At 47.4% G+C, this 26,189-nt stretch overlaps 2 protein-coding genes and 1 pseudogene across 3 annotated transcripts in view; 1 reads left to right on the top strand and 2 right to left on the bottom strand.

Annotated features, from left to right (window-relative positions):
• The window catches only part of RHPN2 (rhophilin Rho GTPase binding protein 2), a 66,559-nt gene extending 47,189 nt beyond the window's left edge, over positions 1-19,370 (bottom strand). The window contains exon 1 of one of the 2 annotated variants that reach the window (XM_067019477.1): positions 19,324-19,370. Coding sequence is in view for 1 of the 2 variants with exons in the window: in XM_059046034.2 (XP_058902017.1) it covers positions 10,895-10,963 (69 nt within the window). In the remaining variant the exon portion in view is untranslated. Of the gene's footprint in view, positions 1-10,894; positions 11,062-19,323 lie in introns of those variants that run through there. The other variant, XM_059046034.2, reaches the window with a different exon arrangement.
• Positions 800-1,463, bottom strand: LOC131745540 (translationally-controlled tumor protein pseudogene; annotated as a pseudogene).
• GPATCH1 (G-patch domain containing 1) overlaps positions 19,356-26,189 on the top strand; it is a 44,531-nt gene continuing 37,697 nt past the window's right edge. The window contains exons 1-2 of the mRNA XM_059046025.2: positions 19,356-19,721; positions 24,889-25,023. Of these exons, the coding sequence (XP_058902008.1) occupies positions 19,649-19,721; positions 24,889-25,023 (208 nt within the window). The 5' untranslated portion in view covers positions 19,356-19,648. The remainder of the gene's footprint in view (positions 19,722-24,888; positions 25,024-26,189) is intronic.

Here is a 26,189-nt window from a genome sequence, read left to right as displayed (position 1 = left end):
CCATTTTTAAACTGGGTTATTTTTTACTGTTGAGTTGAAAGTATTATTTTCAATCTTTGCCAAATTGATATGCTAAAAACAGGTATCCCATGCTCCCAATATGCAAGGATTATTAGTGAAGATAAACATTTTTTTCATATATTATTGATCACTTGAATTGCTTTTTCAGTGAATTGTCTGTGTTCTCTGTCCATTATTTCCTGGGGTATTTAGATTACAATCAATGTTTCACTGTGAAAAGTTTAAGATCAGAAAAAGAGTTTCCTTTTTTTTTTTTTTTTTAAATCTGTGCGGCTTGCAGGATCTTATTCCCCACCAGGGACCGAACCTGGGCCACCACAGCAAAAGCGCCAAGTCCTAACCACTGGACCCAGGGAATTCCTATCCTTTTTTTTTTTTCTTCCAACTGTGTTAGTCTCTTTTTATTCTTTTGGTAATTTCTTCCAGAGTTAACTACTTCCATTTGTAGGTGATGAAATGTGTAAGAAATCCACTTCAAATGTTGCCACTGCTATGAGCATGGTCTTTCCCTTTACTTCAACTGACTTACTGTTGATTCTTGTTTATATTCCAAGTCCCGGAAGTGGTTTCCACTGTGGAAGTTACCTGAAGATGGTCTTATGCTTTCTAGTAGTGGTCTACAACCAGGTTCTAGCTTCTCCAGGAAGGCTACACAGGATGGATTTAGACATTACATATTAAACTAAGAGGCATTCTCTCAATTGAGTTTAATCGCATTTTATTTTTAGACAACCTACAGGCCATGTTTTTTTTTTCTCAAAAATAGTGCCTCTGCTCCAAACAAATCAACGTCAAAACGAAGAGCTCAAGATGACATCAGTCCCATTTGTCTAAGTCCTGGTGTTGTGTGGATGAAAAGCAGCAGCCAGCTAGTTATGACGAGCAGGTAATAGATCCAAACAGCCAAATTTGTTGACATTTTTCCATTTCTAGACCTTAAAGAAAATCATATACGGGGTCACACCATCCTCACTGTAATCCAGCAGAGCAGCCATGACATCTGGATTCATGTTTTCACCAGTAAAGAACCGATAGTTTTTGAAATTAGCAAGGATATGCTTGATTTGTTCTGCAGTCCCTGTCATAAAAGGTTTTACTCTTTCTCACCTCTGTTCTTCAAGCTTCCCTTTGATTAACTTCATGTAATCTTTGATGTACTTCTCGTAGGCTTCTTTTGTGAAGCTGGTTTCCTGCGAGTGATGGTACATGACAATAACCACACCAGTGATTACTGTGCAGTCGGTACCTTCGCCCTCGGGGCCTTCAGCGGAGGCATTTCCACCAATGAGTAAGTCATCAATGTTACCCTCTGTCCTACCGACCACATTCCCCTCCACCTCCAGACACAGCCCTTCCGTGACCTCCCGGATCTTGTAGATGTCAGGGAACATCTCATCATGGCTGATGAGGTCCCGGTAGATGATCATGATGGAGGGAGACATCGGTGGCACTAGCTTAGTAGGAGCCGAGCCCGGAGCTCAGAGCGAGCGTGGTACAGCGAGAGCGGCGCTCGGGGGGAATGGGAAGCAGGCGGAAAAGCTTTTTTTTTTTTTTTTAATTAAAGTAGAATTGATTTACAATATTGTGTTAGCTTCAGGTGTACAGCAAAGTGATTCAAAAAATTTCCTTTTAACCTAATAGTGTTTTTCCCACCCCAGCAGGCAGAAGCCCAGGGATCTGAGGGAACGTTCCATTCCTTTCTGAAGCTTATCTTTCGGTTCTGCCCACTGACGGGCTTGTAAACACACCCTGGGAGTGGCTGGTGGGCAGTATTTGATGAGGGGACTGCCCTTTCTCTCTGCGTCACTGCCTTGGTCACTGCCATCACAGCTCTGCACATACCTAGCCTCCCACACCTCTGCCCAAGCCACATCCATGGCCTTGACCCCAAGGAAGAAATGGGTTCTCTGTAGCCCCAACCTTCTCAGGGATTCCTACATCAGTGGCCTTTAGACTACAGGGTCAGAAATAAGTTACATCTCTCCTTTCACAGAGATTTTTCACTCTCCCATCCTAGCAGGTGGCCACTCACCTGTCCCCCAAGCAGCCGCCCAAATTCAAATTACACAGATATTCAGAATCTGAGTTGGAATAGCCTTAAAATTAACGTCTTTCAAACCATTAAATGATCCCTGATTTAAAATAAAAATCAGAAAACTAATTCTCTCTTTTCAGATCTAAGTTTAAAATGTCTTTACTATTAAGATAACTTAATAGTAAAGGGCTAAAATAATTGCCAGTCTCTTTCCTTTCCACGTCCTAAAATGACTATGAAGGGATGGCTCAATCTGACTTTAAATTACATGGTTCACCAAGGCTGTGTTCTATTTCACAGAGAAGCCTTAATAACTAATTCCTTTACATACATTCCCAGAACTAAGATTAAGCAGCCATTCCAGCTCACGGATAAGAACTTTTTCCTGCTCCCATACTTCACCCAACTTCTGGCTGGCCTGGAATCACTATACCCTAACCAGCCCACAGATGTCGGGTCAAGTTTCCAGATAAGACATAGGAATGCTTAGGATTAGATTTGACTGAGTAATTGGACCCCAAACTACATTACTTCTTACTGACAGGTAGGCATGCCAGACCTGTTGGAAACACCAGAAACGCCTGCAGGGCTGTTTGGAAACTTCCCAGAGCCCTGAGAGGTGAATCTGGGCGAGACTGTCCAAAAGACCCCCTGGCATCACCAGAGGCTGCTAGCTGTCCACTGGCCCCTGCCAGGGGTTCTCTGCTAGTGGGGACCCACAGTCCTCAGCCATACCTTAGTTCTTAATTGGTTCACAACAGGATGCAGAGCTGCTCCAAACCGAACTGAGGGTTTGTGCCCAGGACCGAGGCAGCACCTGTCAAGCCTGCCTGGCCTGGGAAGTGGGGAGGGATTGGGGGGAACAAATGAACTGTCCTTACCTCTAGGGTCACTGTCCACAAGTCTTACAGTGAAGTTGAGAGTCTGTCCACTACACAGAGTCTGTCAGTTACCTGACCAGCCTAAGGTTTGGGCACTGGCGTCAGTCTCGATTCGTGGAAGGATGGTCCGACTGCCAACACCCAAGAAAAGCTAAAGCTCAGCTTCCTGACTAGCTTAGCGGGGTCTCCCACGTTGTCAGTCAGCCCACGTGGACTCTGGTATGGCACCTCGGACCCCACAATTCTGAGGCTTGGAGGGTAAGTGAGCTACTCAAGATGCTAGAGGCAGTAAGGATGGGAGGGGGACTTAAGCCCACGTCCTTCCTGCCACTCTGAGATGAATCTGAGCAGCAGGAATGTGTGGGAACGCGGGGACAGCTCGCCCGCCAACCCCCAGACACCCCTTCCGTGCTTCCTGGCTGAGGGCTGCCCAGCTCAGTGCATATCTTTTGGCCACAGTGACCCACGTCCCACTCTCCCACCTCGCAGCCCATAGCGGTCAGGGCTTGTAAATCCATGCTCCCACACCTCCTTTCCAGGGGGAAGGACATCTGATTCATGCCTGGCTAGTTGGAAAACCAAAGGCCCCAGCCCTGAGTTTGATTCAGGGTGAGCACCTGACATAGGACAACAGAGCCCATCAGGAAGGGTCTTCATTTTTCCCCATCAGCCTTGAACCTAGGAGGATATGAGACTGGGCAGCTGCAGCCACGTTACCACTGTCGGGGGAGTGTCTCCCCGCAAATGAAGCCAACCTACGGGGAGCAGAGCTGAGAAACAGAGATTTGGTGGCAGCATTTGAGCCCTAGATCAAGGCAGGCCTGAAGCCATTCCTCTGGGCTTCTCAGTTACAGGAGCCAAATGCATTCCCTTTCTTGCCTAAGCCATTTTTTAAAAATTGAGGTATAATTTACACATAATGAAATACATAGCTTTTTAAGTACATAGTTCAACGAGTTTAGATAAATGTGTATACCTATGTAACCACTATTCCAATCAGAATATGGACCATTCTCATTACCCCGCAAGGCAACCAAGACTCTGATTTCTATCACCGTAGACTTTTGCCTGTTCTACAATGTCATATAAATGGAATCATAGGGCATGTATGCTTTTGTGTCTGGCTTATTTTGCTCCATAGTAGGCTTTGAGATTCATCCATGTTGCTGTACTTATCAGTGGTTTGCTCCTTTAAATTGCTGAGTAGAATTCCATTGTAGGAATGTACCATGGTGTGTTTATCTGCCTAAACCATTGGGGATTCCATCTTCTGGTAACCACAACTAAGAAAGTCCTAAGTAGAATAAGTTCACCCAGAGTGAAAACTCTATTTGTTAATATACATGTACATGCCTTTAGGGTACAGTTAAGTTGTTCAGCTGGGAAACAAGTATTTAAGAGCAGCACCTAGGCAAAAACTGGAGTCAGTGGATTTGGAAGAAAGGAAAGGCTACTTGACTTACAACATGCAGAGACTGACAGTGAAAAGGCAGATAGGCCAGGCCACTGGGAAGGCAGACACAGGGTAGGGAGCAGTCTTTCCTCCCCAGCAGGGGCTGGCGGGGAGGGGGGCCCTGCTCTACGCAGTGCCTGGCGCCTGGCTCCCCTCCACCCCAAGAACCAGTGAGGGCCTTTCTTCCACACAGCCAAAGTGAAAGCCCACACATGTAGATGTGTCTCCAGCAAACTGAGGGCACAGTGTGAACTTGGGAGTCTCTAGGTCAGGAGTAAGACTGAGTGAGGGTGACCACGCAGGGTCCCCTGGCTAGTGACCCTCACACAGGGCATGGAAGAGTGGGGTGCTTTTTGCTGCCTCTCCAGCATGAAGATATTTTCTCTGCCTTCCTTCCTAGTCATGCAACCCCTCACTCAAGCACCAAGCTCTGGAAAACAGAATTGTTTATGAGTTAGCCAGAAGCTGTCAACCAGAAAGCATAGAAATAGCATGCAATACCCTGCAATACACAAAAATACATCTAACTGAACTTTTCACCATGCTGGAGATTCAGGGCAGTTTGGATGAACAGAATCTACCTTTTCTGTGTCCATAAAAATTAAAACATGAATTTGGCACTTGTAAAGAGGTCTCCTGCCCTTCCAGGATCTCTGCCAGGTGCCTCCCTCTGGCGCCCCCATCCAGTCACATGGGGGTAGGGGCCACAATATGAACCGGCTCCCTTCACTCCTACAAATCTTTACAGACACCTACCGTGTGTGTACAAAGTGTGTGCCACTCTACAAAGATTTACAATCACCAAAATTTCCAAGAGACAAATGTATTTTCAGACCCAACTGATGACCTGTTTATTTCAACTGGTAGGATGTACTCACCACTAGTGTACAGTCCTTGGTGGGGGGGAAATGGTATGTGTGTGTGATTTTGTACACTTCTGTTATTACCCTTTTTTACAACAATTTATGTTACTTTTCTAATACAATAATATTGGAGAAAAAGAAACTACTTCTGAAGTTGTTTTGGATCACCTGCCTTTTTCTCCTCTTAGAATCCAATCGAAACAGGATTTTCTAAGGCATATGGCCCTAGCGAACTCCGTGGGTCTGACTAGCAAGGCCAGAAGGACCTGCATCTCTCCCTGTTTCTGGCTCTACGGGCAGGAGACCTTGCCCCCAGCTGGCACCCCTTGCTGCCAGCTCAGCCAGACACTCAGTTTGGCTGAGCTGCACCTGCGGTTCCGCTGTCCTCTGTGGCCACCTCCAATACAGCCTTTGTGTCACGAGACTCTAGTACCTGAGCCAAAGGAGGAAGTGGTGATCAGGCTAAAGCCAATGCCCTGTATCATCAGGTGGTGTCTTGGAATCCGTCCAAAATAGCCCCAGGAAGCCAGGGACATTTACAGTGTCACAGCTCATCATGCTGACTCTCCTCTGAATCACCTGAAAATTCTGTTTCTGCCAGGGGACCCCCTCCTGGCCAGGATCCCGCAATGTGAGGAGGAGTTTGTCCACCACGCCCTCTGGGCTGCTGGTGTGCACCAGTGCAGCTGGACAGACCCTCACCAAGGCCATGATCAGCCTGGATCCAGCCTGGCCTGTAGGGTCTGGCTCAGACCATGGTGAAGTAGGGGTTGGGGAGGAGGCAGCAGCACAAACTTTTATACCCTTCCTCCTCCCTCCTCCACCCCCACCTGAAGAAACATCATCACTACCCAATAAAAATGGGGCAGGGACTTCCCTCGTGGCACAGTGCTTAAGAATCTGCCTGCCAATGCAGGGGACACGGGTTCGAGCCCTGCTCCGGGAAGATCCCACATGCCGCGGAGCAACTAAGCCTGTGCACCACAACTACTGAGCCTGCACTCTAGAGCCCAAGAGCCACAACTACTGAGCCCACGAGCCACAACTACTGAAGCTCATGCGCCTAGAGCCTGTGCTCTGCAACAAGAGAAGCCACCACAATGAGAAGCCTGTGTGCCACAACGAAGACCCAACGCAGCCAAAAATAAATAGATTCTCAAAAAAAAAAAAAAAAAAGATGGACTGGATGAACCCCCATGACCCACCCTGTGCTCCTCTGACTCAGCCCAGCACGTCCTTCCACATGTGCTTATATATGATGCACACATGTGTCTAACATGAAATTACACCCCACTAAGATGAATGGTGCAGAGGAGGACCTAAGAGGAGCCTCTGGGTTAAAAAAAAAAAAAGAATTCTCTTCCTTCTCTGCTGGAGCCTTGAGAAAATCCAGAGTAAACAGGGACCACAAACAGGGACCACAAACCGGGACACAGTGAACCTTGCGGCCCTTTCCAGCCTGGAGGCTTCTGTGAACAAGAAACAACTTCTCCTCCAGCTCTTGGGTAAAAACAATGGAGCTAAATTCATTTCAGGCCATTAGTGTTCCCAGAGGATGGCGAGGCAGAGATAAGGTCCCACAATGCTGCACTTTGTACCAACCGTCTTCTTCCCCTTACTGCTAAGGTCTTTCATTTAGGCCCTTTCAACAGCCTTGGGGAACATCTTTCTCTAGTTTTTTTCCAGCTAGTTTTCTCTTGGCCAAGAACAGGTTTTCCTGTGGGTTTCAGGACTATAGCCCCCAGAGAGCCCTGGAGATGGGACCGGCTCTCAGGATGTAGTGTCTTAGCAATGTGTATTACTCTGCATTAACTATAGGCCCCAACACACATTCTTCCAAGACTTTCATTAGGATAAGCATAAAAATCTGTTTGGGAAAAAGAAACTCCATGTCCACTAGTCATTCTTTTAAGAAAATAATTTAGTATTTAATTATTCTTATAGAACTGTACCTCTATTTAAACATATTAGTGTCAAGGAAGAAAAAAAACAGTGAGAAGCCAGAGAAGAGAAAAACGTATTGTGATAGAGACCAAAAAGTATTCTGTATTTTTTGTTTGTTTTTAATTCAGAGAGCCCGCTGCCCCAAGCTGCTCACCCAGGAGGCCAGGGTCTGTACTGGTGTCCATGCCTGACCTGGGGCAAACTGAGTCCGTGTCCTCGGGCTCTGTACAGCCATGTCCTGCACAACCCCAAGAAGACCCTGATTTGCCAGGGGGCCCTCTCTGCCAAAGACCGTCTCACATGTTCAGGGTCCAAGACCAGCTGGCAATATGAACCTCCTCATTCTAAACAAACCTGCCTTCTTCTCTCTCCTCTACCTCCATCCATGCCCCCCAGCAACTATTGTCTCTGCCCTTCTTCCACCTGTACTCCACCACACTGACTTGAAAGATTTTTCTTTGATGTGGACCTTTTTTTTTTTTTGCGCCGGCTCCGCCGACGCGCAGGCTCAGCGGCCATGGCTCACGGGCCCAGCCGCTCCGCGGAACGTGGGATCTTCCCGGACCGGGGCACGAACCAGCGTCCCCTGCATCGGCAGGCGGACTCTCAACCACTGCGCCACCAGGAAAGCCCTGGACCATTTTTAAAGACTTAATATTTTACTGAATTTGTTACAGTACTGTTTACAATATTGTTTCTGTTTTATGCTTTTTGGTTTTTCGGCCGCGAGGCACATGGGATCTTAGCTCCCCGACCAGGGATCGAACCCGCACCCTCTGCATTGGAAGGTGAAGCCTTAACCACTGGATCGCCAGGAAAGTCCCCACCAGACTGACTTTTGCCCCCAATTCTCCACCTACTCATTTACCAACAACCCCCTAAAGGACTAAACCCAGTATTTTCCAGGGCTCTTCTGACTTGTCAACCTCATCTCTCCACTAAAAAGATCTCTTCTCTCAGCTGCCTTGACACTGTCACCCTCTGGGCTTGTTTACCATCTCTCTGCCTGTCCCTTAAATGGAGGCTTTATTCTCTTCTGCCTTGGGTCCTTTTTCACAATATCCCACCGCCTCCCACACTGGTGCCCCCCAAAGCTGCATCTCCAGCCAGGGTGCTCTCGTGGCTGCCAGGTTCATGGGGTGGACTCCCCACCGGGACCACCATTCAGATGTCGCGTAGGGGCCTCAGGTCCACCACCTCTACCTCAGCCTCCTGGTTGCCCCATCTCAGTGAGGCGCCTGACCATCCCCCCAGACACCAAAGGGCAGACATTTTGGACTCCCATCAGCAGCGCTTCCCCACCGTATTTGGTCCATTAGTTCTTCCCATCCCTGTTGACCGCCTTTGCTCAGTCCCTCATCCCTGCACCCTCCCCACTGGGATCCCTGCCTCCAGTCTGGACCCCTGGTTTGAGTTAGGGGTGCAAGCTGGTGGAAAGGATGGGTGGTGAGGCTGTGTTTACCTAGTACTTCACATAACTGACTGAAAAGTCATCAGTAGATCGTATCGGAGTAGGACAGAGACAATGAGGATTAACCCTCCACACTCCTCCCTGCCTGGCTCCACCACTGCCTCTCCCCCATCGCTCACCTACCGATCACTCAGCTTTCAAAGTGGTCTTTCTGTGACACAACTCTCACACGTCTGGTCCTGCATGAAGCACTTTGATAGATCTCCAGGTTCCCTTCCCATGCATCCAGGATGCATGACTCCCGAACAGCCTAGTTCCCACTTACACCTCCACACCCCCAAGGGTTCACTCACAAACGCTCACAACCCTGTGCCTTCACCCATGCTGTTCCCTCTACCTGAAGTGTTCCTCCTCCCCTTCTTCACCTGTATCACGTCGACCTCTCATTCAAGGAGCATTTGTTGTAGGACAAACTGGCTCAGATCACACATCAGGGAAGGTTCCATGTCGACACCTTTCATGAACCTTGTACTAGGAACACTCTTTGGACTACTATGATGTAGCGCAATGATCATTACAAGGTTTCGTTTTCCAAAGAGATGTTTCTAATTGCAAACCAGTGATTCATCCTATTTTGCACCCATGATTCTCTTTATCTACCGCCAGAGAAACCGCACCTGAAAAACACTCAGCTTTGCATCCTTTCACAGCTCCCCTGCCTTCCACTCAGTCCTGTGCACATCCTCCCCTGGAAAACCTGTTCTGGAAGACAAGGGAACATAACCCGGGCAGGTGTTCACCACCTCTTCTGCCCCTTCCTCTGTTGCTTCCCCCAGATGCCGCTACAGGTCCAGACCTCCACCTGTTCAGAGGACAATTTGGGGAGGAAATGAAGTCCCAGAAAGATGCAGCAACTTGCTGGAGTCTACACTGCAATTTTGTGGGGGAGGCAGTCAGGGTTTGAGGCCCTAGGGCTGAGATCTAGGGATTCCCAGGCCTGGCCTCCTTCTGTAATTCCACGGCCTGTGATGCTCTGTCCCCAATGCCACACATAATTAGAAGTTATAATCCTATAATTCCATGATGACATTTTTTAACTTAAATACACCTTAAAACTACTCCTTTTTTTTTTTTTTAATGCTAAAAGCAATTTAACCAAAAAGAATTTTTCCAACTCTGTCCTCACCTGTTTCCAGATTCTGCTCCTGCCCATCCTCTAGGGCCACTGGCTCCTCACCAGAGAGCAAAAGCCCAAAGGCAGCGTCATGGGAGAAGGAGGAAGACGCCAAGAGCATTCACTGACTGGATCATTAGGCGTGGAACAATTGAGAATTGACTGTTCTGTGGGAAACAGTTTCACTGCCCTGTTTATAATTTCGTCCTCTGCCTCCGGTCATAGAAGTTCTAAAAAAACAATTTCTCAACCCACCTAGTCAAACATGGCCAAGAGCCAAAGGCTATTTTTAGACTCATAGGGACAAGGAAGAAGGATGGAAGGTGTCCCCGTGCCTCCGGGCTCAAAAGCATCTTTGTAGCCCAGGCCTTGCAACCTGCGGACATCCCAGCGACGCCGCTCCGTGGATTGGGGCCACTTTTGAGGGGCTGAGCTGCGAACCTTCAGGGCGGGAGGCCACGGTATGTGCCAAGCTCCCGCGGAGCCCGCGCCTCCCGCAGGTCTACCCAACAATCGGATAAATCCGCTTTAGCGAAAAGTGGTGAGGGGGAGAAACCGCTGCCCTCACGTCTGCAGCGCGCGCGCCGCCCTCCTGGGCAACTAGGGGCAAAGAAGGGGACGACGCCCGAGGTCCCCTCCCATCCTCGAAAAAGGCGAAGAGGCAAACACTGCAAGCATTCTGGAGGCAAAAGAGGAACGCCATCCCTTCTGAGGGGCTCCTATTTCCACGCGCCCCGGCCAAGCGCTCGGGTCCCCACGCGCCGCAACACCGAGGGCGCCAGCGCACTGGGAACCGGTCCCTTCCCCAGGGCCGCGGGACGGCGGGCGGGGGCGACCCCGAGCACCGCTCCTGGCCCTGTCCTCCGCCGGCACCTGCACGGGGCGGCCCAGACACCACTCCCCAGCCCCGTAAGTCACCTGCTCTCGGCCGCCGGCTGCACCGCCGCCGCACCCTTCCACTCCGACCCTCCGCCGGGCGCGCCCCAGGCCAGTGCGCCCCCTCCCCCTCCAGGCCTGGTCGACCCCGGCCGCGCGCCCTGCAGCCCCCTCCACAGCCTGGGGGGAAAGAAGTCTGGAGCTCGCAGAATCCCAGCCCGCCCGAAGCCGCCCACCTTCCGAAAGTAGCCGTCGCCCTCCTTCTCCAGCGGCTGAGGGGCCGCGGGCAGCAGAGTGTCGGTCATGCTGGCAGCGCGGGAGCGCAGGACAGACTGAAGCTCTTCTGCGAGCTGGCCCGAGAGGGCGCCTGGGCCCGCCCCCGCCCCGCCTGAGCGACCGCCCTTCCAGCCCCTCCTGAGGTCCGGCCAGGAGCCCTGGAGACCAAGCCAGGCCCGCCGAGACCACGCCCCCGGTCCCGCCCCGGCTCCGGATTGGCCGAGCGCAGCCGTGCCCCAGGCGAGGCTGGCGGAGGGTAGAGCAAAGAGCCCCTCCACTTTTCGGTCGCCCTCTCCCAGCCTCAGGGGCTTAATCTGGGAGTGGTTGCAGCCTCAGCCCGGGAGCGCAGGGGCTGGCCGGGGGTCTCCGCTGCCGCAGCAAGGCCCGGGTTAAGGATCCAGCTCCTCTCCTCGTCTGGAACCATGGGGGTAAATGCAGCGAGTGGGTGAAGCTACGGCTCCTGCGCGCACGACGCGGGGACAGTGACCATACCCGACGCCACGTCGAGGGCGCGGCGGGAGCGCTGGGCCCTGGGCCGAGCAGTCAGGAACAGCTTCCCGCCAAAAGGGATCCCGGGGCAGAGTCCGGGACGCTGAGGGAGAGTTGGCGGCGCCACCGAGGGCCTTGGCGGGTGACTCAAACCTGTTGGCACAGCGATCAACCAACTGTCCCCCAACCCGCTCTGCAGAAACCAGGCGGATCCACTGGGAGGTCACAGATGGCGAGGGGAGAGGGGTCCACCCAAGGAGGGATCCCCAGAAAGGGTTTCGTGCCCAAGAGACTCAACGAATATCCTTGAGCACGTTTCTTAACCACCACTTCGAACCTCAGATTTATCAACTGCAAAATGGGTCCGGATCACCCTCTCTTGACCTGGTCCAAGGTATTACAACCAAAGTGGTGTATAAGCGCTTAGCTGCGCGGTAGGGACGCGAATAGCTCAGGAGCGAAAGGGGGACCCCTGGGGACAGAGGTCGCACCGCTCTCTCTCCCAGCTCCCTTGATCAGTGGACTGAGCGGGTAGAACTAGCAGAAGGGGTGCCGGGACTGGGCTGCCGGAGCCGGAAGCCCCCCAGCGGCCACGTCCCTCCTGGCCAGCGTCCTGCAGTTCCTACCCCCTCCCCCAACTAAGGGACACCTTTGCGCAGTTACTGCTGCATTTGGCCGTCGCCGTAGGTGCCACAGGTAGAACACAATACAATCTGCTTTCAAAACACGCCAAGCGTTTCCTTTTCTTCTTAAAAGAAAAAGAAAAAAGTATGTGCATTAGGGGATGTTCAAGAGTTTAAAATAAATGGTAGCAACAGCCAAGTAAATGTTTAAAAAAAAAACACCTCATCATCACTGCCGGCTCCAAGACGCAGCACAAGAAAAGGCGTTCTCTGAAAGGACTGTTTTAATACTAAGAAAGACCCTGAAGAATCTTAAGCAGCTGGGACAGGTGTTTGGGAGACTGTGGCAAATGCAGAAACTTCCTTTCTCTCTTAGGGTCAGAAATGAGCCTCAAGCTAATTTCTGCATTGTCGATCACCCTAGAATTAATTCATGGCCCTAGAAATGTACACTCCCCACCCCCAGCTGGGACTTGAAAACAACCGCTTCGTTTGGGGGATCCAGGGGTGGCGGATCACTCTATTACATTTGTAATACTACTGCTGCTACTACTACTAATAAAGTTATCAATAATAGAACCGCTATTCTAGCCAGAAAGTGTGTAGCTATTATGTTTCACGAACCTTCTGCAAATAAGAGAAATGAATAATGTCCATTTAACAGGTGAGAAGACCGAGGCTCAGAGGAGTGAAGTGGTTAAGGGCACGCTAGCCATTAGTGGCTGAGATCGGTGTTTAGTTCAGGGCTGCTGACTCCAGTCATTCCCTACTACTCTCAGATTTTTGTCATCTCCTACTACCTTAAAGCTCCAATCGCTTTTACAGTTTGTCACATATACGTGTCACTTGTACTATTATCGACTTAATAGTCTTCTTTAAAATTACTCACTTTAGAACACACACTTCTGTCATACAATAGTTAAAGAAATATAGTTTGTATAATAAATACTATATCTAGTGCAATAACCCACAATTTTATTAGAACTGAAAATCCTAATCAGACCTGACTAGTTTTCAGAAATAAATACATAAATAAATAAATAAATAAATAAATAAATAATAAAATGACTCACTTTAACAAACTTTATTTTAAAACACAACTATGTCATAACAATAAGCAGAAAACCAGTGCTACTTTGACCTATGTGGACATACACATAAAAGTGACTATAGTGAAAACCCAAATCTGTTATTTAATCTAGCCCGACACCTTTGCCTTCTTGAGTTGCTTCTTTTATTAAAAAGGAAGAAGAGCAAGAAAAGGAAGCCTGCTGTTAAGGACACACCAGCTCACCCTGATACTAGCTTCAGAGGAAAAGAAGCACTTCTCTGTGCTTCCCAACAGGAATCTCCTGGCCCTGTGAACCATCTCTGTGTCACTCCTTGAGGCTGTGGAGGACCAGACATCTCTAGACATTCTCATGGCTCCTTGCAGGGGGCTCACAGGCCTGAGCCCGTATCTCTGATCCTGCTGTGATCAGGAAATGAGAGCTGCTGCAGCTGACCCAGCAGGAGAGTAACATCTAACCTCCTATTTGTCAACTCAGTTGGTGGTGTGTGTCACAAGAACTGCCAGTGAGCCCCCTGTGCTCCTAACAAAAGAGTCGGGGTGGGAATTTCTGAGATAGGCAAAGGTTAAAAATCTCAACTGCAAACAACTATTTTGTGAAGTCCCTGTTTTACCATCTGGCTGGGGCCAGCAGTTGACTGTCCAGGTACTCAGTTTCTTTAAGTAAAATGTAAGTCACACCTCCTAAGACCTGCTTGTTGAAGAAAGGAGCACTGGCTTCTCTAGGGGCAGCCTGATGTACGTCCTCTCTTGGAGAATCTGATGAAATTTGCCAAATTAAAAGCAGAAATCACAAGTTAACCCTTAAGTGAGTGAAATTCATTGTAAATTATAGACCCAATTTTGCAATTTTTATGAAAAAAAAAATCTTAGAAATTGAAGCCATATGGTGCCATGGAGCACTGACTTGAGAAAACCACACAAGACTTGGCAAGCTCTGCCACTAAGTCACCTTGGCCAGATCCTTCTACCCCTTGTGACCTCAGTTTCCCCAGCTCTGAAATATGGTCTTAAATACATAGCAGTCATTTATTGCATACTTTATGACAGGAGCTGTGCTTTGCACTTTGCATACATGATCTCAGTTGATCCACAACCCTATGAAGTGTATACTTTTTCATCCCCATTTTAAAGAGGAAGAAGCTGAGGCTCAGAGGTCACCAGTCTGCTAAGTTAGATTGCCTGATGCAACACCATGCACTATGCTACTCTACACTGTTCCTTGTGATTTAAAAGGAAAGTTATTTTGTCATATTTGGAAGAAGTGATTATAGATTAAAAATAAATGAGTGGGACTTCCCTGGTGGTGAAGTGGTTAAGAATCTGCCTGCCAATGCACAGGACATGGGTTTGAGCGCTGGTCCAGGAAGATCCCACATGCCGTGGAGTAACTAAGCCCATGAGCCACAACTACTGAGCCTGCACTCTAGAGCCCGCGAGCCACAACTGAGCCCATGCACAGCAACTACTGAAGCCCACGTGCCTAGAGCCTGTGCTCCGCAACAGGAGAAGCCACCGCAATGAGAAGCCCGTGCACTGCAACGAAGAGTAGCCCCCGCTAGCCGCAACTAGAGAAAGCCCGCGCGCAGCAATGAAGACCAAACGCAGCCAAAATAAATAAATAAATAAATTTATAATAAATAAATAAATAAATGAGTGACAGAATGGAAAAAAAATACCAAGTATTGGTGAGAATGTCAAGCAACCAGAATCTCATACATTGCTTGTGGGAGTGTAGATTGGTACTGCCACTTTGGAAAACCGGCATTTTCTACTGAAGAGGGACATATGCATAACTTATGATCCAGCAATTCCAAATCTAGGTAGATATCCAACAGAAATGCATACATCTGTTCTCCATAAAACATGTACAAGAATGTTCACAGCTGCACTTTTCAAAATAGCCCCTAACTGGAAACTACTCAAATGCCCATCAACTGTAGAATGGATAAGAAATTGTGGCATATTCACATAATGAAAATGAACACATTACCATTACAAGCAACAAGTATGTTGTGAGCAAAATATTTTGCTCACAAAAATATTGTTGAGCCAAAGAAGCCAGAAAAAATACTGTATGATTCTATTTTACATAAAGTACAAAACAAGACAAAATTAGTCTATTGTGGAATTATTGCTTCTGGGTTCTGGAAATTTTCTATTTCTTGACCTGCTTGTTGTTACACGGATGTGTTCACTTTGTGAAAATGCACAGAACTGTGTGCATATATTGTATTTCAGTAAGAAAACTCAACAGAAAAAAAATGAGTGACATTGATTCCCAAGAATATACAGCAGGTTTCTTTGTATGTCATGAGTGACCGTCCCACAGCCAGCACTGATATGTGGACCATAGGAACAAATTACTCCCGACCCAGATGATTCAGTCCATCTTCCTACTGGGCAGTTTCCTGAGATTTGTGCTTTCTTGCCTGTCTGAATAAGAAAGGAAGGGTATGTGGTGTTTAAGCTTCTACAGTTTTGCATAAAAACACATTGTTGAGAGAGTGGCATGGACATATATACACTACTAAATGTAAAATAGCTAGTGGGAAGCAGACGCATAGCACAGGGAGATCAGCTCCCTGCTTTGTGTCCACCTAGAGGGGTGGGATAGGGAGGGTGGGAGGGAGACGCAAGAGGGAGGGCATATGGGGATTTATGTATATGTATAGCTGATTCACTTTGTTATACAGCAGAAACTAACACACCAGTGTAAAGCAATTATATGCCAATAAAGATGTTAAACAAACACACACACACACACACACAACACATTGTTTAGGGGTTCCTGCTGCCAAGAATCAGCAGTATTGGGTAATTAGTGACCAGGGTTGCAGATGAAGCATCCAGTGGTTCCTTCTGAAGATCTGGAGTCAGAAAGGTTGGTAAGTACTGTTTTTATTTTGTTTTGTTTTTTTAAAATATTTATTTGTTTATTTTGGCTGTGCCAGGTCTTTGTTGCAGCACGTGGGATCTTCGTGGCAGCACACAGCTCTTAGTTGCTGCATGCGGACTCTTAGTTGTGGCATGCATGCAGGATCTGGTTCCTCGACCAGTGTTCAAACCCGGACCCCCATCTCCGCCCCCACTGGGAGTGCAGAGTCTTACCCACTGGACCACTAGGGAAATCCCATTACTGTCTTACTAAATGCAGTGATTGTCAGAAATCTAATTAAGTAAACTCTCAGTAATAAATTTATTGGGTTTTTCTTGCCTCTTTAGAAGCTATAAGCTGTAAGAAAATTATCTGGGGTAATTCAGAAATAAAATCACGGACCTTCATGATTTGGCTGTATGGATTAGTCCCCAGGCTTCTTTACTTTCAATATCTACATTTATTCACATGGTGATCAAAGGGTGATGCTGGGACCTTGCAGGGCTTCAATAAACAAAGATGCTTTCTCTCTAGTACATTAAATTTCTCAAGGCAGGAAAGGGGCTAATACATACAAAAGCCTTTAAAATGAAAACAAAGGCACTGATATAAAAAGTTTTGGAAAGAATACTATGGATGTAGCTCAAAACAAAAATTCAAGGAGTACAACGCTGTATACATGTATCCCTCCTGCTGTGATTTCCTTTGATCAGTGGCAACAACTGTTACCAGATTCTTTGGGGAGTTCACTGGAGGTATAGCATGTTTGTGGGTGTATTGTGTCCCTACATCGTGGATGTAATATGTTTTCTTTTAATATAAATGGCAGCATCCTGTGTACTCCGTCTCACCCCATTTTGCTCATTTAACAGCATATGCTGGAGATATACCCCACCAGCATTTTATTTTATTTTATTTTATTTTATTTTTATTTTTATTTTTTTTGCGGTAAACGGGCCTCTCACCGTTGTGGCCTCTCCCGTTGCGGAGCGCAGGCTCCGGACGCGCAGGCTCAGCGGCCATGGCTCACGGGCCCAGCCGCTCCGCGGCATGTGGGATCTTCCCGGACCGGGGCACGAACCCGTGTCCCCTGCATCGGCAGGCGGACTCTCAACCACTGCGCCACCAGGGAAGCCCCCCCACCAGCATTTTAAAATGCTTTACAGTATTCTATCATATAGGTTGTTCTAGTTACTATTGCTGTTAACAAATTACTGCAAATCTTAATGGCTCCAAACAAGAACAATCATTTTATTATTACCTCTCATGGTTCCAGAGGTGGCTGTACTCAGCTAAAAGGTTCTTGCTTGTGGTCTCTCATGCAGCTGTAGTCAGATGGCTGCTGGAACTGGAGTCATTTTGAATCTTCCTTGCTCACTTGTCTGGTGATTGATACTCATTGTTAACTGGAACCTCAGCTGGGTCATAGGCTGGAATACCTACACATAGCGTGTCCTCATGGCCTGGGCTTCCTAACAAAATGGAGGTTGGGTTCCAAGGTCCAGCATCCCAAGAAACAGAAAGTTGAAGCTACTAGTTTCTTTTTTTCTCTTTTTTTTTGGCCATGCTGGGTGGCTTGTGGCATCTTAGTTCCCTGACCAGGGATCGAATCCCGGCCCCTACAGTGAAAGCGCCGAGTCCTAACCACTGGAACACCAGGGAATTCCTGCTACCAGTTGCTTCAAGGTTGGGTGTGGGAAATGTTATATTGTCACTTTTACTGTATTCTTTTGGTCAAGCAGTCATGGAGCTTAGATTCAAGGGAGGAGACATGGACTCTGCTTTTCAACCAGAAACTTGCCAAAAATTTTGAGGTTGTGTTTTTAAAATAATTTTTTTTTGGCCTTGCTGTGCAGCTTGCAGTGATCTTAGTTTCTTGACCAGGGATCGAATCTGTGCCCCCTGCATTGGGACCTCAGAGACTTTCTTTTATTTTTTTAAGATTTATTTATATTTTGGGCTGCATCAGGTCTTAGTCGCGGCACGTGGGATCTTCACTGAGGCATGTGGGATCTTTCGTTGCGGTGCCCAGGCCTCTCTCTAGTTGCGGCATGGGGTTTTCTCTCTCTCTCATTGTGGTTCGCGGGCTCAGTAGCTGCCCCAGGGCATGTGGATCTTAGTTCCCTGACCAGGGATCGAACCCGCGTCCCTTGCATTGGAAGGAGGATGGATTCTTTACCACTGAACCACCAGGGAAGTCCCTAAAATAATTCTTTTTGTTAAAGTCATGTACCATGACTTATTTAATTAGTTCTTCATCCTTTTCTTCAAATTATTTATTGAGTGCTTACTACATTCCAAGCACTGTTCCAAACTCTGAGGATACAGAAAAGGAAGAAAAAAAAACTGGCTCAAATCTGTCTTCTTGGAGCTTATGTTCCAAGGGGAGCTTACATTCCATTCTATTGGGAAAGACAATAGACATATAAATAGGTAAATCAAATTATATAAGGTGACAAATGTTGTGGAAAATATATAGTAGGGTAGGGGGTGATAGGGGTTGGTTTTTAAAATCGGGTCAGAAAAGTTTTCGCTGAGTAAGTAAACTTTGAGCAGAGACCTGAAGCAAGTGAGACAATGACTCATGCTTGTAGTATTCCAAGCAGTGGGAACAGTGAATGCAAAGGCCTTGAGTCCAGAGTGTGATTGGAGTGCTCAAGAAACAATCCCAATCCCAGAGATTCTGATTCAGGAGGCCTGGGGGACGGGTAGGAGGGACATTTTAGCAACATGCTAGTGATTCTCACTCACACAGACTTCTGACCCTCATTTTGCAGACCAGGGCTTCGTTTCTCTCTTCTGTAAGAAGGAGGTTCGCGGTGGGATAACAGCACGCTATTGGACAGATGTTTGTTTCTTTAGCTTCAATAAGGGAGCCCTCAGCGTCCCTCACCCCACCTCACAGCAGCCTTTTGCTTGTCCGTTTGCATATGCTTTCTCCTTTCTCGTTTTCTTCGTTCTCTTTTCAAATTTCTTTCCTTTTATTTTTCTCTTTATTCCTGTTTTCCTCTGCCCTCACCACGCCCCCCCCTTTCCTTCTCCTTTTCTTTTAATCTCTTCTTCCTATATTTTAATCCTTGACCAAGTGTTGTCCCAAGCTACCTTCACCGTGGGCATCAGGGTTCCCGTCTGAATCCTTTCAGAGGTCTGGAAGGGGACTCCACTTACGTCAACCGAAGGGTGACATACACAGAGTGCGTGTGTCTATCTGGGAGTACAGGCAAGTTCCCGCAGATGGCAGGGGCAGGACTGAGGGGAGCAGGATCTGCCGGCAGGAGAAGTGGGGGAAGGGCACGGACCGGGTTGGGCAGGGGTGTGGGGTGGGCATACCTCGCGGAGAACTACCCCTGCAGCTCGACAGCGGAGTGCCTTCCACCTTCTCCCAGGCGCCTCCTCCTGACTCGCACGTGGTGGAGCTAGGATGGGATGTCGTGGCAGCCAAAGCCTCCAAGACAACTCCTGCCGGGGTCTGCCTCCCACAGAACGGGTTTGAGAACCACCCGGCGCAGATCCGAGAGAGCCTTGCCGGGCGGGGTGAGCACTTTCCGCCACCTGCGCTTAGAACTTCGCTGCGGTTCGCGGAGATTAAAGCGCGGAAGGCATTTTGCCCATTGAGGCCTCCGTAGCGAGGGGGCGAGGCCCGGAAGAGAGCAGGATGGCGGCGCTGGATAGAGACAGCGACGAGGATTTGGTCAGCTATGGGACGGGCCTGGACCCGCTAGAAGAAGGTGCGGGCTAGATTCGTCGCCGGGGCCTGTGGAAAACACGCCGGGGGTCCAGGATTCGGGGCAAAAACGCACAACCCTGTGCCAGACCTTGTCTGGCACCGGGGGAAAGGCTCGCCTGCTACGGGCTCTGGGAACAGCGACCGGAGAGGCGTGCACTGTGCTTGTGGGGTGCTCACGTTTTGCAGGGACGGATGGGAGGCCCGGAGGGATGGGAAGAAGAAAGATGACAAACAGGCTCGTGTGAGAGCGGGGGTAGGGGAAGAGCGGTGGTCAGGCAATGTTTTTCCTAGGAGAGGACGTTTGAGCTCCGCCTTGAAACAGAGAAAGGAAGCAACCGTACGAAGATTTGGGGGAAGAGCATTTCAGGCGAAGCGAACAGCAAGTGCGAAGGCTCTGAAGTCGGAGCCAGTTTGGCAAATTGAGGGACAGGCAGGACTGATGTGGGTGGAGCAGACAGCACCAGGGGGAGGCTGGTGGAAGATGACGTCAGAGGGGGAGGCGGGGATTGAGTCTTGGTATGGTCAGGGAGTTTGGATTTTAATACTAAGTGTAGAAGAGTCATGGGGGAGGGGGTTACGCAAAGGAGGGATGTATATTTTTCAGATTATTCTGTCCTCGATTTTGAGGGTAGGCGGGTTGGGGGGGGCAGGAGTGAAGCAGGGAGATTAGCAAAAAGAGGCCAGGCGTGATGGTGGTGGTGGTTAAGTAGTGGTGAGTTGAGATGTGCTTTGAAAGCAGAGCTGACCCGACTCGCTGGTGGAATGTGGGGTGAGTGCAAGATGAAGCAAGATTCTCCCCTGTGTTTCTTGCCTGATCCACTTAATGATTTGTTTCGTAAAGTATGTATTGGATGGCTAGTAAGGTCTGATGGCAGTGCTAGCCCTGTGGGAAAGACAAAGGAAGTTTGGTGGGCTAGGAGTTATTTGCAGACTCTCCTTTTTTCCTGCCCTGACCACATCGTGTCAGGTTGATTGTCCTTCTGGGACGTTGCCACCGATTACCCTTTTATTCCCTACAAACAGTTCTAATCATTAGAAACTTCTGCCAGATGCTGGCCCTGTTCCTACTGTCTCCTTACAAAAGACAGAGAAATGCTAGTCTCCTGAAAGCTTCTTATGTGTTTAAAGACACCCCTTGCATTTCCTCTAAGACATCTCTGTACCACACTCAGTTTTCTAATAAATTAAGCTTAAAGTCCCCTCAACCTTAATTTGTCAGAGCTTTCTTCAAGCATGGGACCAGAGTGTGGGTAGACTGGGGCCATTATTAGTATGTCCTTCATTTTAGACTGTATTTCTTTACCACAGTCTAAGCTCACATTAGCTTTATTAGCAAACACATCATCCCATAGTCTCAAGGAATTGGTTGACAAAGATTCTTAATTTGAGGGGTTTCAAATCTAGTTGAGAACAAAAGTATGAGGTTCACAAGTGCTAAAGTATGTGATGTAGAGAGGAAATAACCTGCACAAGTGAACAGGGAAACCTGAGAAGGCAGGATGGGACCCCTTGAAAACTGGTTAGAATTTAGGTATGCAGGAAGAGGACCGGGTTAAACATGCATGGGTGGAGGTTATTAGAGCCTTGCCAAGCAGAATTTTGTGTCATTTCTATATTTCTGGTCTCACAGTTGTTTCCTTGTGAAGTGACATACTGTAAGTCATCAACGATTTGACCTGTATTTTTCTAATTCTTCTTGTTTTGATGGTGTACAAAATCTGTGATAAAGCCTAATGGTCTAGCCAGGCTCTTGAAGTAGAATGGACTTTTTTTCCACCCCCACCCGCCTCCCCGGCCTAAAATTATCCTTTAACTTCTCAGTACTAGGAGTTTTGGAGGATTGATCCATTGTTTCTTAAGCACTTTGAAGTTAAAACACACTCTGACTACATTTTACAGTATAACATAGTAGACCAATAATCACTTCTACCTCCTACTTTGAAGTTCTAGTGACAGGTTAGACAAACATTGGTAGAGGAGGGACTCCATTACTTAATTAAAGTTGCTGGCCCTGACAAAACGTTTTGTTGGGTAAGAGAGTGGCTGATCTGTTACCCACAGACTCATAGACACCTAGGCCCTCTGTCCTGGAAGGAAGGTGCCTCAGTGCTTATCTAACCTTCCCTTAGATACATTCATTTGGCTGTAGAATTCTCATCGCCTGCTCATCCTGCACTCACATTAATTTAGGACCATTTTCTTCCTTGATGTTGTGACTCTCCCACTTAAAACTATCTGTGGCTCTCGGTCACCCACAGGACATACCACAGACCCTGCAGCACTGTGTTCCAGGCCTGCTGCACTATCTGCCCTTTTGGTTCCATCTTCCGTGCATTCCCTGTCTTCCAGTCAGACTAGACTACTTTCTCAAACATCTGACCTTCCCTTCCCCTTTTCCACTTCCTGTTTACTGTTTACTGATGGAATTAATGCCTCTGTGGGGAATTGTGTCCCTATGTGCAGCTATCACATGCTGCTCACGCCTCCGGGTGACTCTGATGTTGTGGACCTTGAACATTGTCAGAACAGTTCCTGTACATGCAGGTCTTCTCTGCTGGGCTCGGAGTGCCCTGGGAACAGGGACGGATTTGTATTCAGTTTTCCACACTCAGCATCTAGAACAGGGCTGCTTCCACGGAAAGGCCCTCAGTAAACTTCTGGTGGGGAACAAGTAAAGGACAGAATGGGTTGTGTCCCTGACTTGGAGGCAGAATTGAGATCTGATTTCAGTTTTGTGCTTATTAGCCGTGGACCTTAGGGCACTTACTTAATCAGAGCGTCCTTAGCGGTGTATGATAAATGAGATAATACTATTAGTAACAATAATTATAATAGGGCCTGGCTAAAACGCCACTTCCTTCCTGGAGTTTTCCTGTGCTGTGGTTAGAGGCGGCGCCTCCTCCTCAGGAGCCCTGTGGGACCTGGTCAGCCACCCTGCTTGGCCCTCATCATCTGCTGTCCGGTTCTACGTAGTTGTATGCAGATCTTATCTCCCCTTTCAGCTCAGTACTTGGAGAACAGAGCAAGAACAGAACCTCACATTAGCAGGACCTGTCATCTCTCCCCTTAACCCAGTGGTTCTCAACCAGGGATGAATTTGCCCCCCCCAAGGGACATTTGGCAATGTCTGGAGACGTTTTTGGTTGTCATGCTTTTTCGGGATGGGGGCGTTACTGGCATCTAGTGTGACAGGCGAGGGATGCTGCTGACCACTGTACAAGACAGTCCCCTGCAACTAAGAATTACCCAGTACAAACTGTCAGTAGTGCTGAGGTTGAGGAACTCCACCTTAGCCAGGAATCATGCCAGGTGCACGTGCAGTAAAGGAGCATGTGTACTGTATTTTCTGAGAAGTGGTGAAAATCTGGGACTGTGGGACCTGAGTTGTAATTCAGTTCTTTAGAAGAAATGAAATTGTAGTGATATTAACCAAGCTTTGCTGTGGCCAGCGACTGTGCTCAGTTCTCTGCACGTGGTTTTTAATCCTCGGCACCATCCTCCAAGGTGACTTCGGTTATTATCCTAATTTTATAGTTAGGCTTAGAGAGATCAAAAAACTTGCCTATAATCACAAAGCTAGCAAGTAGGAGGGTAGAGGGATTTGAACCCACGTCTCCTGTCTTCAGAGCCCTCTGATTACCCTGCTGTGGGTTATATTCTAGAAATGGCCTAAAGCCTCTGTAAGCTACAAGTAAGAATTTAGGACTATGAGGCTAGACATTTCTTTGCTTTTTGTTCCACTATCCAGAAGTAGTAACTGGCTTAATTATTGAAGTAACAGGTATACATGGGCTTTAGGATACATCTTACCTACTGTAGGTACTATTATTACTATAACAGCAATAGCAGCTAGGGGACTTCCCTGGTGGCCCAGTGGTAAAGAATCCACATTACAATGCAGGGAACGCAGGTTCTATCCCTGGTCAGGGAACTAAGATCCCACATGCCGCAGGACAACTAAGCCCGAGCGCCACAACTACTGAGCTTGTGCGCCTCAACAGGAGACCCTGTGTGCCGCAAACTACAGAGCCCACACGCCCTGGAGCCCTGTGCCACAACTAGAGAAGAGAAAACCCGCACACCACAACTAGAGAGAAGCCCATGTACCTCAACAAAAGACCCTGCATGCCACAACGAAGATCCCTGTGTGCTGCAACTAAGACCCGACGCAGCCAAAAAAATAATAAAAAATATGTAAATAAATTTTAAAAAAGAACAACTAGTACTTTAAATGTGTTTATTGTGGGTCCCTCTTTTTGCTAAGCACTTTACAGGCATTATCTGATCCAATTTGCATAACAACTATGAAATAGATATTACTATTAATGTTCCATTTTACAGATGAGGAAATCGAGGCACAGAGAGGCTAAGATGACCATAGTCCCTAGTAAAGGTGGGCTTAGCTTTAAAATCCAGAGTTCCATGACTCTCAACCCCAAGTGCTTAACTACTGTCTAACTTGCTTTCAGTAGTGAATGTTTGAAAATAACTTGATAGTTACTTTTTATTATAAATAGATTCAGAAGTTTTAATTAGAACTGATAAAATTAGGCAGTAATTTGTGTCATGAAACTTGAAACCTAAGGAAATTTTTAGGTGAGCCTAAAATGTTCTAAGTTCCTTTTCACTGGTGTTATTTAGCACCCCAGCCCTTTTCAGCCAGGTAAGTAAAGGAATAAGCTTAAAGAACAGTAATTATGACATCAGGAGAGTCCCAGAAATAAGGAAACTCAAGATTTTGGGAAAATGGGCAATGCCAATGGAAAAATTCTGGAGTCAGGGATGCTGTGAATTTCTGGAAGAGATATAGAAGTGTGTCCCTTGCCGTAAACCTCTGCACAACATGTGCCACCCCAGCAGCTTGCCTATTTTACTGCCAGGAGATTTCACCTCCATCTCTGAACCCTTTGCCCAATAATTCAGTTTTCATAATGGAATTTAGTGGGAAAAGCAGGCCATTTTTGCTAAAACATTTCTAATATAAATAAGAGATATTGTTTTCTAAACTACATCAGCTACTAAGGTCTAGGAATAGCAACTTAATTAAACTTGTTATATTTGAAGTTACAAGAAGCGAACAATGCATTATGTTAAAGAAATGGTCTTTTCCTTAAATCCTCTCTAACCCACCATCACCTTCTGTCCCATTCAAAATATTATTTTTTCAGGCGAGAGACCAAAGAAACCAATTCCTCTTCAGGATCAGACTGTCAGAGATGAAAAAGGAAGGTATAAACGATTTCATGGAGCCTTCAGTGGAGGTTTCTCTGCTGGTTACTTCAACACCGTTGGCTCAAAAGAAGGTAGGATTTTCCTACTTGTAGCTACTGTATTGCTAAAGCAAATGATTGAAATACCGTAGGAGTTTTGCTCCCCTCCCTCACCTCTCCCTTTTAAAAAAATTTTAAAAAACATTTTAGTACGTACACTGTGGTCTTTTGTGTTCTTTGAATGTTTGCAATGTTTTCAGAGACAACTTATGTGCTGTTCATTGATTACAACCTGAAGGTGAGAGAGTTTTCTTTGACTTTAAAGAAAAATAATAGATATGTCATAACCAAATGAGTAAATGATGATAAGGACTTCTGTCTTATACTGTATCTTGCCACACACTCAGTGCTCTCACACAGATTCACTCAGGTAGTCATTGTCTCACATGACTCGGGGCCTAAGGAGGGCAGGTGTCCCAGCTGTTTTGTGGCTGAGGACCCTGTGGGTCCCAACACTAGGTTCCACAGCATCACTTGTCAGTACATGTTCTCCACCTGGAGAAAAGTCAGTCAGATTTTTCACATTATGCAATATAATAAATTCTGTATTGTTTAAAGTAATATATGTTGGGAATTCCCTGGCAGACTTCCACTGCAGGGGACACGGGTTCAATCCCTGGTCAGGGAACTAAGATCCCGCATGCTGTGCAGCACAGCAAAAAAAAAAAAAAAAAAAAAAAGTAATGTATGTTTTTAAAAAACGTTTTAACACAGAAACTGGAAGAAAATGGCTTATGTATATCAAATACGAATGAAGATGACTGATTAACTCACATAACAGTTATTAAGAACAAGATGAGCCAGATCTTTCATGTATATATTTTTTTTTTTTTTTTTTTTTTTTTTTTTTTGCGGTACGCGGGCCTCTCACTGTTGTGGCCTCTCCCGTTGCGGAGCACAGGCTCCGGACGCGCAGGCTCAGCGGCCATGGCTCACGGGCCCAGCCGCTCCGCGGCACGCGGGATCCTCCCAGACCGGGGCACGAACCCGTGTCCCCTGCATCGCCAGGCGGATTCTCGACCACTGCGCCACCAGGGAAGCCCCCATGTATATTTTTAAAAGTAACTCATACATAACAATGATAGTAGGGACTTCCCTAGTGGCCCAGTGGTAAAGAATCCGCCTTACAATGCAGGGGGACGCAGGTTCAATCCCTGGCCAGCAAACTAAGATCCCACATGCTGCGGAGCAGCTAAGCC

This window comes from Kogia breviceps, chromosome 18, assembly GCF_026419965.1.
Source record: "Kogia breviceps isolate mKogBre1 chromosome 18, mKogBre1 haplotype 1, whole genome shotgun sequence".
Taxonomy (NCBI): Eukaryota; Metazoa; Chordata; class Mammalia; order Artiodactyla; family Physeteridae; genus Kogia; species Kogia breviceps.
Note: the sequence above shows the minus strand (reverse complement) of the source record. Positions and strands in the feature narration are given on the sequence as shown.